Raw genomic sequence first — 17,712 nt, 5'->3', positions numbered from 1 at the left:
GAAGAGAAGAGAAGAGAAGAGAAGAGAAGAGAAGAGAAGAGAAGAGAAGAGAAGAGAAGAGGGAGAAAGGATATGGGTCCCTTGGTTAGGTTATGAGCGGGGTTACGCTGTAATAGCAGCCTTGCAGAGACGTTGAGTGCAGGGTAGAAGTGCCAAGTCCGACCGCACCAGAGCCGTCTGCCCTGCCACACTGCGCCTGATTAGCATAAAGCGGAGGATTTCCGAAACCCAAACCCATCAATGGCACATATGCCTAGAACCAGAATAGCTAACCACAACTTACAGCTCCCCAAAAATAACCCCCTTTCCCCTCAGCACTGCAGAATGCGGGAGCCTATCTCTTTTCTCTTTCTTTCCTTTGCCCTTTTGCTCAAGGTTCTACAAAGCCTGCACGGTGCTAGGCGGTTAAACGGCTTCTAAAGAGTCATTGGGAGGCCGTAAAGGGCCGCGATGACAGAGAATAAAGACTCCGTCTCCCAACTAGCACTGGCCTTCTTTTGTAGTCCCAGTTCACGGGAGAGAGTTAATTCCAAACGACATTTTTAAAGACTATAAAATATGCAAAAGCTGTTCTCTGTTGTAGTTGTCACTTTGCAAGGCAACTGAATAAAGGTAAACAGTAGGATCAAATTACCAGCTTTTAGTAGAGGACAGGGGGGGTCTAGTTTCTCGCTGCATGTGGCCTCTCTTCTCTCTCTCTCCCTCCCCACCCCCCTCACCCCCCCCCTCTCTCTCTCTCTACTTTCTGTCAAACTCCCATCTCTCTCCCTTTCTACCACTCTTCCCTTTTCATTTCTTTTTCTGCCCTTTTCTCCTCTCTCTCTCTTTCTCTCTCTAATCTGCATGTTTACTCTTATCCCCAGTGTGTTCATTTAACTCTCTTTAATTCTCGGAGGATTGCACAGTGAGCTTTCCCCGGCGGTGAGCTCCAGATCTCAAGTCAGTCAGTTGATTGTGGTCAATGGCTAAAATTAACTTTCTCTAAATCCGCCCTGCACATTCTAGACACCTTAAAAAAAAGGAGTCCAGGAATGTTCCTTTGATGAAAGACTATAGGGACACGTGTAGGGCTGGAGGCCATACAAAAATACAGTTAGCATATCTAGCACCTGAAACTTAAGGAGCTGCATAAACCTTTGGTTGGAAAGTTCGGCAGGCCAAGCAAGGAACTGCACCGAGGGGAGTCTGCAAGTTACAACCGCACTGCATAAAACACACACACACACACACACACACACACACACACACACACACACACACACACACACACACACACACACACACACACACACACACACACACACACACACACACACACACACACACACACACACACACACACACACACACACACACACACACACACACACACACACAGAGAGGGTAGGTGTCCTCAGGCGTGGGTTGAGCCGGGGCCGACAGTAATTATAGCCATACTGTTTTGAGAAGGCAGGGAAAAACAAGAAGCACGCAAGCAGTGTTGCCGCTGTCCTCCAACTCCAACCACCACCTCAAAATGGATGCCTCAGGGGGGCAGGGCGTGCGTGCGTGCGTGCGTGCGTGCGTGCATGCGTGTGTGCGTGCGTGATCATTTATATATGTGGATATGTGTATGAGTAGATTAGAGTGTGTGTGTATTTGGGGGGTGTTAGCCATGGAGCCGTGGGACATTGTTGAGCAGCTTCAAACCCAGGAGTTACTGCTGGTGATTACCACTCTGGTGTCTGACACAGATGACACACATTTAGCTGTGACTGCAGACGAACGGGAATGCACTGGTTGTCTACCGGCAGGCTATAGTCGCGGTGACCCCCCCCCCCCCACACACACACACACACACACACACACACACACACACACACCCCCCAAGGCCACCGATCCCTAGATTTAAGTGCCTTGACATGGTTCACTGGTACCACGTGCTGTTTTCGCAGCAACAACTCAGCCATGAGCTAAAACATTTTTGATTTGTTGTCTTGGGTTTTGTTGGGTTCGCGCTTGTCTGGGGAAAAAATAAACATCACCCCCCCCGCAGCAACTCATCTACTCAATTTGGCGCTTGAGACCGATTTCTGTCCCAAGCGTGCACGTTGATGTTTTCTGTTTCATTATGAGCTGGTTATTGGTATCTGTGGCGGCATGGTGGCTAAAGATGGCTCGTTCTTGATGAGTGCCGCGTTTTCTGCAGGCCTTCAAAACAAACAACGCTGTTTCGACAGCAGCTACTCGGAATTCGCGCTGCAAGCAGAGGAACACGGATTTGTGCAAGCATGTTACAGACTGTACTACGAGTTTGTCCAAGAAAAGTTCCAAACAAGGCTCACCGGCTGAGTCCAAATAAGCAGGGAATCCAGTGGTAATTTAACTCTGAAATGTACCTGCATTTTATTTCCACACTTCCAGTTAAAGTAAGCAGATTTTGTTGTGTGCCCGACTGACTGACTTCCTGTCTAACTGATTGACTGGCCTGAGAGGTCCATCTAAAGCTCTCAGAGAGACATATTATTTAGCAAGAAGGAAAGAGACGACACTTGACACATTGTTGAAAGCCCTGCAATGTCATCCAGACAGACCAACAACTAAACACAGCCATGGCAGTGTCAGAAAACTGTGTAGGCACATGCACATGGTTAGAGCATTCAGACAGTCTCTCTCTCTCTCTCTCTCTCTCTCTCTCTCTGTGAGAGGAGTCTTTGTGAAGCTGGCTGACATTTAACTGGATAGCATTATCACCAAGAGAATAGAGCCGGCTAACCCACTTCACAGCTGCAACACATATATCACACACACACGCGTACACCCACACACACGCACACACACACACACACACACACACACACACACACACACACACACACACACACACACACACACACACACACACACACACACACACACACACACACACACACACACACACACACACACACACTGGTAGAACTAATGTGTGTGATAAGACCGACACATAAACAAAGACAGACACGTGAAAGCTGTCTGACCAGTGGTGGAAAAAGTACTCTGATTTTTTACAAGTAAAAGTCCAGAATTCAAAATGTACAAAAGTATTGGTATCAAAATGTACTTAAACGTACCAAAAGGTTTTTCAAAAAAAGGCTATTACAGGGTTGAAGTGGGTAATGTAACTTTTGTAATAAAGTAACTCGTAACAAAAGTTTTAAAAATAATTAGTAGTGGAGTAAAAAGTGCAATATTTGCCCCAGATGAAGTGGGTAAAAGTACTGAACATTGGAAACACTCCAGTAAAGTCTAAACCACACCCTTGTGAACTGTGTGGTGCAACTATACTATTATTGTGGTAGTTACTGTACTGTACTGTACTGTACTGTACTGTACTGTACTGTACTGTACTGTACTGTACTGTACTGTACTGTACTGTACTGTACTGTACTGTTTTATTGTTAGTTATTGGAGTCATTGGAGCGGTGTGCACCGTTTAAAAAATACCTCAAACTTGAGTAAATGTACTTAAGTTACTTTCCACCACTGCACATAAACACGGAGACAGATATCCACTCCATCATAAACCCCCCACAGCCATACACATGATAGTAGAACAGGGAAGGAAACCACATGAAGCCACGGCCGATGCATCAGGCTGGCCTATATATGGGGCCATTCTTTAACCTTTTGGAAACGACAAGGGTGTATCTGCAATTATGCAGCCGAGATTATCTCCAAGATCGGGATCTCAACCAAAAGATCTGGCATCGGTCATCGAGCTCTGCATGAGACCAACTGACAGGTCACTGATGAGGCAATCGTAGCTGGTGGAGGCCATAGCTGAAGTTTATGACTGCCCGGCGCGCGTGCTAACTGATACCATTTGCTACTATGACCGGAGTATATGTATGTCAGGATTTATCCACGTTAGTGATTCCCATTGCCACGGTAACCGGTGTGTGTGTGTGTGTGTGTGCGCGCGCACACACACACACACACACACACACACACACACACACACACGCACACGCGCACGCGTGCACCTATACATCCAGATGCTTGTGAGAAGGGTTTGATTGACATGTACGCTCATATAAACAGATGGGTAATTGGAAGCCATGGAGCTGTTTTGGAAAACCAGCTGGGCCATCACAGCTCCTCCACAGCTAATATAATCTCAGATATTTAGACTGGAGAGAGAGAGGGAGGGGGGGGGGGGGGAGTAGCAAAGGAGACAATGACAAATGGGTACAAAGAGAAACTAAAAAATATAGACAAGAGCAGAGACAGACAAAGCAATAGACTGACAGAGAGCAATAGAGAACGTAAGACGAATATATTTTGCAGCATAAACGGAGACTGTGTGTGTGTGCGTGTGCGTGTGTGTGTGTGCGCGCGCACGTGCACGTGGGCATGCATGTGTGTGTCTATGAGTGGGTGGGTGGAGATGGATGTGAAAAGGCAGTTTCCTGGTGGACTATAGGTGTTTATAAAGCTGATGTGTACATTCCTAGGCTTGCTCATGCAAAGAAGACAGGTCTGGTGTGAACAACTGGAGGTTGTTTCTCCCAGACGGAGGCCATCGTGGGATAACACCGTTTAAGCTGCTCTTAGGTGGCCAATTCCTTCCCATCTGTTTTAGCAGGAGGCTCGGAGTCCCGGGTGATAGATAGGGAAGGGGGAAGGGAGGACGGGGAGAGACAGGTGCGTCTGTGTGTGTGTATAGTGTTCTACAATTAATCAACAACCACGGTTCCATTTTTAACTCCTGAGAGTGTCAACATGGACCTCTTCTTGGTCCATGTTGTCACTCTCAAAGAGTTAAACTGACACTCGGAAGGTGAGGATCTGGCTGCTCCTGGGTGGTCCACCTTGCTGGTTGGAACCCCCCCGCGGAGGGAAGATACTGAAGGACAGCAACAGTTGGGCTCAGAGCACATTCTAACTGAGGAGAGACGCACTATGGATGTAATTTTCCCCACTGCTCCTGCAGGACAGGAAGGGCCTTTGTCCTTTTGGTGCTCAGGTTCTCCTTTAATGGCTGTTTGAGACCCGTGCCAGTTGTTTGGGATGAAAAATCACAGGAAACTGCAGGAAGTTGTTGGAGGTAGTATCTGCTTCCTATCTGGCGTCCCTCCAGCGCTTATCGGCTGAGGCCTTAACATGTCACGGCCAGCACTAGTGTATGTATATACTGTATGTCTCAGTGTGCGTGCGTGCGTGCGTGCGTGCGTGCGTGCGTGCGTGCGTGCGTGCGTGCGTGCGTGCGTGCGTGCGTGTGAGAAAACAAGAGAGAGAGAGAGAGAGAGAGAGAGAGAGAGAGAGAACATAGATAGTGTTAATGCATATTTTCCCCCCTCCCTCAATGAAAACCACAGAAGGCGTTGTTGAAAGGTGATACGAACTCTGCGAGCATGAATGCTTTGCAGCACCGGATCCCAGTAGATATGGACCCCCCACCCCCACCCCTCAATCCACTGCAAGCCACCACCATTCTTCTTTCTTTCATGCGATGGCGGGGGCATTACGAATGCATATAAAAACCTCACAGAGGCAGCTGAGCCTGCCAAGGCATCACCCGAGATATTCCTTTTCAGCCTAGGACAAAGAGGTTGTTGGCTCCAGGCTCGGTGGGGGTGTCTAACGGGTCGGGGGGATGTTGAGGGGGCATCGCCATTTAGCCTGCGCTGTGTTTCCAGCGCGGCCTCAAAACTTCACCCGGGTTTACCTTTCTTTCATCGCTGTTCTGACCTGCCAAACTGAAAGGTGCCACTAAAGGGTCAAATACACAATCGGGAGCATACAGACAAGGGCCTCAAAAAAGAAAAAAGAAGGGAAAACTCTGTGTAACAGGAGGCCCATTTGAATCAATGGCTTCTGCTATACTATTGTTAGACGAGCAGAACACAGGGCAGCTCTTTATGATAGGTGGAGTCTTTTTTTGTGTGTGTAAAGGCTTTATGCACACACCGAGAGCACAGCTCTCATGTAACAGGTGAGAATTGCATACCAACGACAATACATCAGGGGGTGAGGGAGGGTTTGGGGGCTGAGGAAAACAATATATCTCTGGTGGAAATGGAACATGAGCACGTGTGCCAGCGAAAGCTTTGTAGGGACACGTTTAACCCATTGGCATTTCCTGCCGACGTTCCCCTTGCTAAATGTTAGCAGGTTAATTTTTAACGGAGCGCCCACCCAGGAGAGAGTGTGTTATCAGAGTGATTCAGATGGAACAGTCCAACCAGGAAGTAGATTAGGAGTGGATAGAAGATAAAGATAAACACACTCCAACTCCAAAGTGATATATGCCCCACTTCTCTCCCCGTCCCTCCCAGACAAACTTCCTGTGCATGTGTGTGTGTGTGTGTGTGTGTGTGTGTGTGTGTGTGTGTGTGTGTGTGTGTGTGTGTGTGTGTGTGTGTGTGTGTGTGTGTGTGTGTGTGTGCGTAGTAGTGCGTCTGACAGCATGCATGTCACAATGGCTCGCCCACGCACGCACGCACGCGCAAGCTCAAAGTCCGCTCGGTCACAGGAGGCCAGCGGCATTTCAAAAGCCCACAGGAACCCGTTTCAGAAGATAACCGTGTCACTGTGCTCTGCCCCTCTCTGGCAGGTGAGGTGGGCCTTCCTCTCTCTCAGCCTTTACAAACAACAGCAGCACAGCAGCAGCATAATTAAACAATCCTGTCCACCTCTGAACAGAACAGAAGAGAGTAAAGGTTTGGCTTGGGGTGGAAATAGTCAAGTAAGCATGAGGAGTCATACGGTCTTCCACCCTCACAGCTGAGAGCTCTTGCAAGTTGCTGGGGGTCAGTGTGCAATGTGGTCCGCAAAAGAAATGAAATAAGCTTTTTTATGTTTTCTTAAGGCCCCGAAAGAATCCTGTTCAGTGTGGGAGAATGGAGGATGGAGGGAGAGAGAGGGGTGGCTAAGAGGGATGGGGAGGGGAGCCGTGAAGACTGTGGTATGTGTAGTAATAAACCTGATAGGTCTCCTATTCATTACAGCCAGTGGGTTGTGTGTGTGTGTGTGTGTGTGTGTGTGTGTGTGTGTGTGTGTGTGTGTGTGTGTGTGTGTGTGTGTGTGTGTGTGTGTGTGTGTGTGTGTGTGTGTGTGTGTGTGTGTGTGTGTATGCGTGCATGCATGCATGTATGTATGTGGGTGAGTGTACGTGAATGCATGTGCATACCAGCAATCATAATTCTATATTTATACGCAACTTTATGAACAGATCATTCTTCGTAACGTGACACAAAAGCATGTCATATATCCAATGGCAACATGTCTACATGTCACCCCCCCCCCCCCCCCCCCCCTTCTCTCTTCAACAGACCTGATCCAGTGATTAGAGACCCTCAGCTTCTCCTATCTAACAAACACAATTTCCATCTCCGTGTCCAAGAACAGCAGTACAAAGAACAAGTGGGCAAGACCCCCTGCTCATTCCTAAGCTCTCTCTCCCTCTCTCTCACTGAACAGGCTATATGCAGACCCTGTGGTTCCAGTCTCTTAGCTGTTAGGATTGTGTCGCTGTCTCTCTCTCTCTCTCTCTCTGAGAGAGAGAGAGAGAGAGAGGGGGGGGGGGGGGGGGGGGGTAGTCAAGAGAGAAGAGCTGGCCTTGCACTTTAATAACAAACCAAAGTCAGAGAACAACTCAAACAGCAGGACTTGTTTACTCGGCAGAAATTAAGCAGGCCCTAAGCCCTTCATCCTGGGCTTTACTGAGCCAGTGTGGGGATCATTGGCCAACGAACACCACCCAACATGCCGTGGAGAGAAGTCTTCATCTGTGTTAGGCTGACCTGCTTGGATGAACTCACTGAGCTGTCGTGCTGCACACAGCACATGTCGAGTTACAATCATTATTTTGTTTATTTTTTGTTATGTTTTCTAAACTCACCCCCTTCAGACTCTACCTCACCATCTAGCACTCATCACTCCTTGTTTTATGTCTTTATTATTTTGTTTTACTTGTTAATATATGCTTGTACTATTGGTTACTTGTTCACATATTATGTTATTTGTCTAAGATAGCCACATATTCTAAGTATGTTATTTAGACAGACCCTAGGTTAATGAATAATAATAATAATCATGATGTTTACTTGGTATCCTAGTTACGTTGTGACACTTAGTTTCTTTGTGCTCCATTTGCGTGGCCATTTAACTTGTTTGTTGACTCGGGTTCATGTACTTTGATCTTGTCACTCTGGATGAGTATGCCTAATAGGCAAATTGTAAAATCATGTTTTTGTTTGCTCCCAAACAAATAGTGGTTGGTGGTTTACAGAACGACGGCCACTGAACTCTATTACTTGAGAAAGAATGGACAACAGAGAGTGTGACGCAAGCTAAGTAGATTCATAACGACTTTGACCCATTTCACGTCCAGAGCAGCTGATGACATTTACACTCCTCATGGGGGTCTGGTGAGAGTCATGATGCTACATGCTTAATATGAGCCTGTTGTCAACAAGTTTTAAAGGCCCATATCTGCAACGGATTAGAAAAAATAAATAAGCGTTGCCAATACAGTATATATATATATATAGATTTTTTGTGTCGCATTCAAAGCCAGTTGTGTAGCTTGACGTGCGATGAAGGACACAGGAAGGGCCTGCGGTGGGATGCTAGCCGAGCTAGCCTGAAAGATACGCCTCCATATGGAGCCCTCTGAAAACCACCAGCAAAACATAGGCCTAGAGCTCTTTTTCCTCTTTCTCCACTCCATCACAACACTTTGTAGCTACGCCAAGACAGGGCCCATGCTTCCATTGCAATTTTGGACTGTGTAATTACAGAGGCGCGCGTGTTGTAAATTTAAACATTTTCAAAAACCTGCAATATGCGGTGAAAATGTCATATTGAGTTGATAATGTGGACAGATATCGGGACTATTTTCATCCCACACAGTCGGAAAATAAAAGATAATTTCTAATCTCCACTGAGGACATGGAGGCTGATTCTGAAGTGAAAGGAGGCTCCATTCTCCCTCTCTCTCCTTGACTCACCATTTTCCTCTTTATGCTCGATATGCCCTGCTCTCGTCTCCTTGTAATGCTGTGGTCTCTCCTCACCTCTCCTTTCCTTTCCTTCCTACATCGTCTGTAAATCTGTCTCCGCCTCGCTCCTCCAAACGGGAGGACAAAAGCAATTGAGCAGCAATGTAACAAAACTTTTCTTTGTGAGGAAGGTGAGCCTGACACGCGAGGCTCTGTGGCCTGCTGATAACATTTGAACATGCTTTAATATGTGCTTACAGATCTCAGCCGCTCAGCCCCGTTGCCCTCTGTGCAGAACGGTTGTTTATGTTTTCCTTTCATCATTCCTCCCGCATTCTAATAAAATGCAGCCAGTGTTCGTGTAAACAGGCTCCTTTCCTCAGTGGGACCGGCCATAAACTCTGATTTCATAAGAACGCCTTAAGCCGGAAGGTGTGATGGTGGTGGAGGGGGCATGCTTACCCCAAAATATGTGGGTTAGGAGGAATTTATGCAGAGGCTGAGTGAACGGGTTACTAAATGGGTTGTCGATTAAAAAACAATGGATGTTGCACAAGCATGAACTCGGTAGAGTGCAGACCTCCATAAAGGCGTAACCCCCCCCCCCCCCCCTTCAACTTCAATCCAAACGCCAAATAGTCACCGATTCAGGATTCACACGCCAGTCCATGGGTCTCCAGTGAATGGCACCCTGCCTCCCACGTGGGAAGGTTAAATGAAAATCATTACGGGTTCAGGCACAATTGATCAAGAGGGTTGTATTGATCGGTTCATTGACCAGAGGAAACCACAAAGGCTCTTAAAGCAACAGTGACTGATCAAACATCATTACATTTTGACAGCAGGTGAAATGCGGCAACTCAGGACTGGTGAAAAACTTTTGGAAAAATAGAGGTGATCGTGTGTGTGCGCGTGTGCATGTGTGTGTATGTGTATGTGTGTGTATTCCTTTACTTCATTACAGGTTAGTGTTCCAGAGAAGGAACAATATCCTCTAAACAGTGAGGCCTGTGACAAAAACTTGCTTTCTTCACAACCAGAGCCTCTCTTGCTTTCCTTTAGAAAATCACTTTTGTGCATGAGTGCTTTACTGGACAACAAATATTTAATTTCCCTACACTTTTCTTCTTTCAGCCTTGCAGATTTCTTATCAGTTCAATGTAAGCTGACATCATTGTGCAAGCACACGCACAACACACAAAAACCTGTGTCCTCACCCAGCTTCGGGTAACACTGTGGGTGAATTCAGAACCACACCTTGGCTTTCTCCCTGCTAGAGCCGTTCCTTTTTTTGCTTCCTTTGACTCTCCTTTTTGGAAAGTGGCCAGGATTAGGCCATGGCTTGCAGGGGAAAGGCATGCTACATGGCCAATCCTTATTTGGTCAGAAAATTCACATTGGCCACTTCAAACCAAAATAACCCCCAGTTTGTTGATGTGACTGCCTTGGAATATGAGGACCACACAAGTCAATGAGGACAAATTGGAGCAACAGTTCCACCCTTACATTCCTCATTTCAATTTTAAATGAGCAGTAGCAGTCAGTGCAATCCCGAGAATAATGCAAACTCAAGAGGTAAGCTAGGCTTAGTAATTAACACTCACCGAAAGACCTATGTGAACTATAAACAAGTGTGCTGTCGTTCCCGTGCACAATGTTAATGAAAATTAGGGTAATTTACTTTCATACCCACTGACTAACAAGCCCAGCAAGAGTTTTCCATTTCGGCCTACTTATGCTGAGGTCAATTACGAATAAGACAAACCACAGTACAATTACTCTGGTTGTGTGTAGGTCCGCAGAGAAGAAAATGAAATGAAGTGAATAACAATTTCATCTGTAAAATCTGCACGGAGCAGACTTTCAAATGACCATTGCAGCAGTGCAACTCAGCATGTCTAATACAGCATGAGTTCAATCCCTGCATGTTACTGAGCCAAAATTCGGAATCATACAAGCAAAACCTGTACAGACATAGAAATCCTGTCTGTACACACAGTTTCACTTTGCTCCTTTCGCAAGTATTTTCTCCACGATCGTCACTAAAACCGTGCCTTCTCTGGCAGTCTTCATAAAAGAATTCTGATGAAATATTCATCGTCCATCCATTTGCAGAAGGCCATTATGTGATACCGTAGAGTGTTAAGAGTGGGAAAAGCCCCTGTATATTCCCTGTAGCGACTGCTGTGCTGTCCGTCCCACGCTAAATTCGAGCGTTCACACTGCGGACCCTTTCACAAGACAGCAAACAGTAGCGTCTCTTGGAAAAGGACACTGCTCTTCAGTGTCTGGCTGTGTGCATCTCAAACCAAAGCTCAGAGCCTCCATGGGTAATTTAACATCACAACCCGCACTTCATATACATTTGCCCTTTTGCCTATGACGCCCTCAGTTGAAGTAACCGGACGTGGCACGTCATACTCTCCATGTGTCGTCTCAGCCCACCCTCAGAGTTTGCATGATTGTGAGAGGCCGTCCTAATAATAATGTGAGCCACTCAGTGACAGCTTAATGTTATTAATACTCTTAACATGCAGACTGACCTGTGCTAACGGTCTCGCTTTTGAAATGTGACGCGAAGTGGACTGGCGAAACTCCTGCATATAGTTTGGTGCAGTGTTTCCTTGCTGAACTAGCAGACATGTTTAAGATTAGCCTTTGCCTTTGACTGCATTGTAAACACATGACTGTGGCAGCCCTTGACACTCATCAAAGCAGTAGTATATCATCATGTGCTACAGAGGGCCAATTGTATTAGGCCTTCAGTAGAGTTTCTTTCCAATTAAACACAATGCCCGATTTCATTAGCTCTATCTCTCTGGTTCAAAGTGTGTGTATTCCTTGACACAAAATACCTGTTTAATATGTTAAATATAATGTATAATGTATAATGTTTGGCTGGAATGAATAACCTCCATACACTGATGGCACCATTGCACATGATTGAACACTACTGCTGCTTTAAGAGCATTGTGAGGTGGTGGCCATCTTACCTGTCTTGGTGTTAATGGCAAAGAAGCCCTGGGGGTTCCCACTGGTGATCCTGTACGTGAGCTTGTCGCTGGCCTTGGCGTCTGGGTCGACCGCCTCGATTTGAATGATGGAGACGTCCTTGGGGGAGTTCTCCATGACCGAGGGGTAGTAGACAGGCTCAGAGGTCTGCGGCGCATTATCGTTGACGTCCTGCACCTCGATGTAGACCTCAACGAAGGAAGAGAGCGGCACCACGCCGCGGTCCATGGCGTAGACCGTCAACCAGTAGTGGGCCGTAGTCTCGTGGTCCAGCAGCTCCTGTGTTCGAATGACGCCTGGTGGATGGAAAGGAGATACACTTATAAATATGTGTAGTTTTACATTTGGTTTTAGGTCCATGCGTGTTATCAAGTGTATCCATTGCATTCAGGCAATGACCGAATCAAATGATAAAATCAAACCGTTCGTTCTTTTTTCTTTTTCATTTGTTTTTTCAAAATATTGAAAATAGCTGATCTACAAGTTTGCGTCGCAATGTGACACATTGTGAACTTAGATCCGCTATGTTCACTTCTTTGGTATGACACTCTTGCACTCTACAATGAAGTAGGGCATTAATCTGCGGAAAAACATAAAAGATCTGAGGGTGACGACATTCTATTACTTTCTACCACAGCATATTTCAGTTGAAAGCACAATAAATATCTCACATCACTGCCTACTCAATCAGTGATTTATGATTATTGATCGCTGAAGAAGAGAGGCTTTGAAAAGTGCCTATAATCTGCCACCGTTAAAAGAAGGAGCTGGGAAAAGAATAACGGCAAGCTGGTGGAACATCAACCACTGCTCTTGTCTTTACATTGGCTGGCAGGGACTTTTTTTTTTTTTTTTTTACGGCTGGCCATATGCCATGTGGGGCCTACGGCCTTCAGCTGAGCAAACACAACGACTTTCGGAGTTGTTTGAGAGGAGGATGGGTGGCTCGGGGAGTGATACATCAAAGGTGTTATGTAAAGACGCCAGACTGAACATGTTAGGGTACACAGTCATTTCATTTAACAATAGGTTTGAATGCACATGTAGGCGTAATATAGGAATAGCCAACTGTTTTTCAACCTCATCTTTCAGCCTTCATCGGCAGGAGTAATTGAAACACCCTGTGTATTGGCGACTCACCAAAGCAGCCAATCGAAAGCACCGCAGTCTCAGATCGTGTTCAAAAAACGTATAGCCATTACAGCTCTGCTGTTAGGGACAATGATCAAGAACTGCTCGAGAACCAAGGCATCTCAGCCGGCAATCAAAAACTTTTTTTTGTATTCATTTTTTTTCCGTTGATTAACATAGTCAAAGGACCACTTCACCACTTTTCAACCTGCCTTCATATAATTGGTCCTCACTAATGTTCATGAGAAAATGCCACAATTGTTACTATTTTTTTACTACTCGGTCTGTGTCTCATAGGAGGGCTGTGGGCAGTTCAGGCACCCGTCCACCAGTGACATCATCGATGGGGAATCGAAGCTAATAGAAACGGCAGGCTTTCAATTCCTGAAAAGTTGCAATACGATAATGGAAGCCATCGTTCTTATGAAGATTTTTAATCTTATTTAAAAAAAAGATCTGCCTAACGATGATGTCACTGGTGGACGGGTTTCTGAACTGCCCACAGCCCTCCTATGAGACAGACTGAGTAGAAAAAATGGTGGTATTTTATCATGAACATTAGTGAGAACCAAGTATATGAGGATAAGTTGAAAAGTGGTGAAGTGGTCCTTTAATGTCACAACTGAGATCTACAAATTTGACAGTGGAGTGGAGTTCTCCAAAGAATGCCCACAAATTACACATAAACCCCCTTTTGTGCATTTCTTTTTTTTGGCAGGCATCTGGCTTCTAAGACTAAAACACCATCACTAGGTAGCTTGAGGGAAGAAGTACGTGATCAAAAGAAAATTCCATAGCACTTTTTCTAAACCTACTTAATTATACCAAAGACAAAAACTTTTGATAAGGCCCACCATCATGAACAAAGTGAAAACATAGAACAACAATGTTTAGTCTTCACTTCTGAGGCAAGGCTTCAAAACGCACAACACCAATAAACATGAGCTCACTGTTTATCTTGATACTGACAGATACAGTGTGGGTGTTGTTGGTCATTTTTCATGATATGTAAAGTATAGCAACACACCCACTGTCAAAGTTTACTGTGGCCTAGAATTGATAAGGGACATTAAGGAGATAAGGAGACTTCCATGGAAGAGAACGCAGTTCACCATGGAAGTTACTTTCTGTTGCAGTTGGTGACTTTGAAAAGCCTTTGTTCACCAACGGGAACTCAATGAAATCACACTGTAGGCCGGTAACTGAGAGCAGCCTATCCTTTTAGCCTGAGGGGAGGGGTGGAAGATCTCTCCAAAAAAAAGACCCACACTGCCACTAAAACCCTCACTTTCAGGGTAGGGTCATTCTCCATTCTCAAGCACAGGTTTGGGTATTTTCTCGAGTTCTGTGGTTGGCATGCCAAGGATCCGGCAGTGCCGGCACTGTCGTTACTCATCATTACAGATCTCCTAAGTTAGCTGGAGGCATGTAATAAAGACAGGGCCGTATGGGAGAAGGAAAGAGATATGATTCCTGTAGGCAACAAGGGGGTATCCGAGGGCGGATCATATAGGTTATATAGTCAGTGTGCAATGCAGTTGGTTTTAAGCAGTGAAACTTGGCTGGCCAGACTTGCAGCAGCAAAACTATAAATGCAGCTGAACGTGTTGCAGGAAATCACACAAATAAACCTCATAACGACAAGGAAGGTTACAAAAATGACTAATTGATACAAATGCTCTCAGTAGAGACAACATCTACAGTATACTATTGCAGTGACTGAAAGTCATGCTGTTGCTGAAGCACACTGGAAAAACAAATGGCTACTACTGGGGGAAAATATATATACAGTGCGGCAGGAAATTGCAAATGTGATACATAAATAAGAAATGTGAATCTTAATCTGACTGCTAGCATCCTCCCGAGAGGGAGTTATAGGGCTGAATGATTTGACTGAATGTTTGGGCCACTTAGGGAAAGTGAAACTTTATAATTGCATTCTTAAAATGAATCACTTTTGTTGAGTTGCATCTCAAGACTTTAATAAATATACAAAGTGCTTAAATTTGCATCTTTTTGCCAATTTAATTTTTTTTTTAATCCTTATTCGTCTTTGACCCAAATATGAATGGGAGGCTAAAGATAACAATATAGAGTGGTACAGGGAGGATGGATGGGAAAACCGTGACTGTCTGAGGAGATGGAAACAAATGGAAAGAGACAGAGGGAGAGGCATGGGTGATGCGGTCATGTGTGGACCCCCCCACCACCCCGCCAAAAAGGGCTGAGAGCAGCCTAATAAGACAAAAGACCAAGAGAGGAGAGCGGAGGGGGAGAAGATGAGACATCTTTTGTGCTTCAGCCAAGAAAATATATAGTCACGCTTGAAAGCTCAGCCGTTTTGACTGGCAGACACCAATGTAGCGGAACAATCCTGCAGCTCTCCCTTAGGTGTCACACTTTTAGCTGCCAACCTTGTAGGTATGAAGATGGCTTAATATTTGCACCGTTAAACACAAGCGGCGAGTATCAATATGAGCCTGGACCTTGGACCTCATGTCGAGCCTGACGCCCACACACCTTTGTCAAACCAACGGGCGGTGTTGTTGATTTAGCTGGACGTTTTGCAACGAAGGCATTGACATCTTTTATCTATTACTTATTTTCTTTCACCCACCAAAATACCCCACTAAGGCAGCCGTGGTTTGAATGCCAACTGCGGGAGGATAAATTACTGACACAAAGCATATAAAAGATGAATCAGAGGAATTTGCTTGACACGCCTGTCCCATACGCCCAGGTTACTCATGGGAGGCGTTGCAAAACTTGCCCTTGGGCCAGTACAAAAAAGCAGACTATGCAATAACCTGTGCCAAACTTTATTCCCCTCCCTTCTCCACTACTTTCCTTGCCCTGTGGCTTTGTTCTCTGTTAGCTACTGAGCATAGCGGCAGTGCAACAGAGCATTCATGAAGCCAGGAAGAACTCTCAACTCTCAGGAAGTGCAGGTATTCCTCTTGGATAGGCACACGGTGGGTTTTCACTCTGTAAGCTAGTTTGAAATGCAGCGTCAGTTCAGGGAATGGGAAGGGTGAAGCCATACTTTCAATTAGTTTCTTTCTGACATAAAGGAGATGAACAAGAATTGCCTGTCTAGGGTTTAACTTGAATCTTAAGTGGTCTATAAAGGCCCAGATGTTCAGTGCTTGGAGTTTTATCTACCATACTATAGAAAGTCTGCAATTTCCCAGGGGGAAGAAGGAGAAAAAAGAAATAAGTGAATAAAAGGCATTGCTATGACTAAGAACTATTTGTAGTAGATGTTTCCATAGGAATAAATGGAGAGCACAAATCACAACTAAATTGTCTTCTATCTAGAATAGCAAAAAAAAAAAGAAAAACCCTGAAACAATTAGTGATCATGTGTGGGTGATTATAGAAGCACAGATGTCAATCAAATGAAAATGAAATTATTCTGTTTTTTCAGATGCTCCAATAACTCAAAATAACAGAGATTGTGGTACTTAACAGCCCAAGCTCTGGCCGTGGTTAAGGACAATGGACATAACCATGCCTGCCATGCAATATACAGTACCTGGAAGCAGTGCATGATGGGAAGGGATAGATTAGACACATTAAACCTGTGCTGCCAAGTTAAGTTACCTGTTCAATTCATTATCTTGCCAATTAATGCCATTTAGAGCTCCAAAAAGATTCTATACTGTCAGAGGATTACAGATTTAAAACAAAGAATCCCAGTCATCCCCTGTGCTCATTTCTCCAGGTAGCATACTCCCAAAAGATTAGGTAATACTGACATTGTACTGAAAACCTGCTCACAACTGTTTGAGTGAAAGTCTGGGTTTGTTTCTGCAAGTGGGTGAGAGAAAAACAAGGTAATCAGTGACTCAACAAGCAAAGACTAGTCTAGAATAATTTCAATTCCCAGGCAAAAACCTGAGACCAAATAGTACTGTCTAAATTTTTCCGGAACATGGGCCCAGTTGGCTTACCCCAGGCGCACTGCACTGGTCACAAGCTGCACTTGAAAAACGCCGGTGCTTGCTTTGAACTACCTCTGTTCATTCGGTTCACCCCCGCCCCACATTCCACAGCCTTCTTAGGCCTCCCGCTCACATGCTTACATAAACTTTCTCAGCACAAGCCCCCCACCCCAACCACACCACATGCATCTCTCTCTCTCTCTCTCTCTCTCTCTCTCTCTCTCTCTCTCTCTCTCTCTCTCTCTCTCTCTCTCTCTCTCTGCCTGGGCAAAATGCCTAGAATTCCTGCACTACGTTGCAGAGCCGGGTGAATTCAGAGAGAAGCCCCCGAACTGCAGCTCCACATTTCCCCCAGCAGCTAAAAATCACATTATCTCAAAGTTTCCCAGACTTCTCTGAGCTGCAAGATCGGCCTTTAACCAGTTTCAACGTGGCGTCCCAATTTTGGGCATATCATTGTAGTGGGGGGGTGATAATAATAATAACCAAAGACTAGTGCAAAAATAGCCAGTCTAAAAGATCGCTGTGAGCTTATAGATGAGCTTGTAGAATAGATGGTAGTAATGCATGAACCCTGAATGAATGGCGTGACCATGAATCTGGAGTGTGGTCCGAACCCAAATAAAGAAACGTCTCTTAGTCTGATTTAGCCACTATAT

The 17,712-nt window shown here is 45.4% G+C and overlaps 1 protein-coding gene across 2 annotated transcripts in view; it reads right to left on the bottom strand.

Moving 5' to 3' along the window:
• The window catches only part of fat1a (FAT atypical cadherin 1a), a 93,638-nt gene that overhangs the window by 62,180 nt on the left and 13,746 nt on the right, over nucleotides 1-17,712 (bottom strand). For both annotated transcript variants that reach the window (XM_079499736.1, XM_079499737.1), the window contains exon 3: nucleotides 11,960-12,274. In XM_079499736.1, the coding sequence (XP_079355862.1) occupies nucleotides 11,960-12,274 (315 nt within the window). The remainder of the gene's footprint in view (nucleotides 1-11,959; nucleotides 12,275-17,712) is intronic.

This window comes from Electrona antarctica (assembly GCF_951216825.1).
Source record: "Electrona antarctica genome assembly, chromosome: 4".
NCBI classification, from domain to species: Eukaryota; Metazoa; Chordata; class Actinopteri; order Myctophiformes; family Myctophidae; genus Electrona; species Electrona antarctica.
The sequence above is the reverse complement of the archived record's forward strand: the minus strand, read 5'-3'. Positions and strand labels throughout refer to the sequence as shown.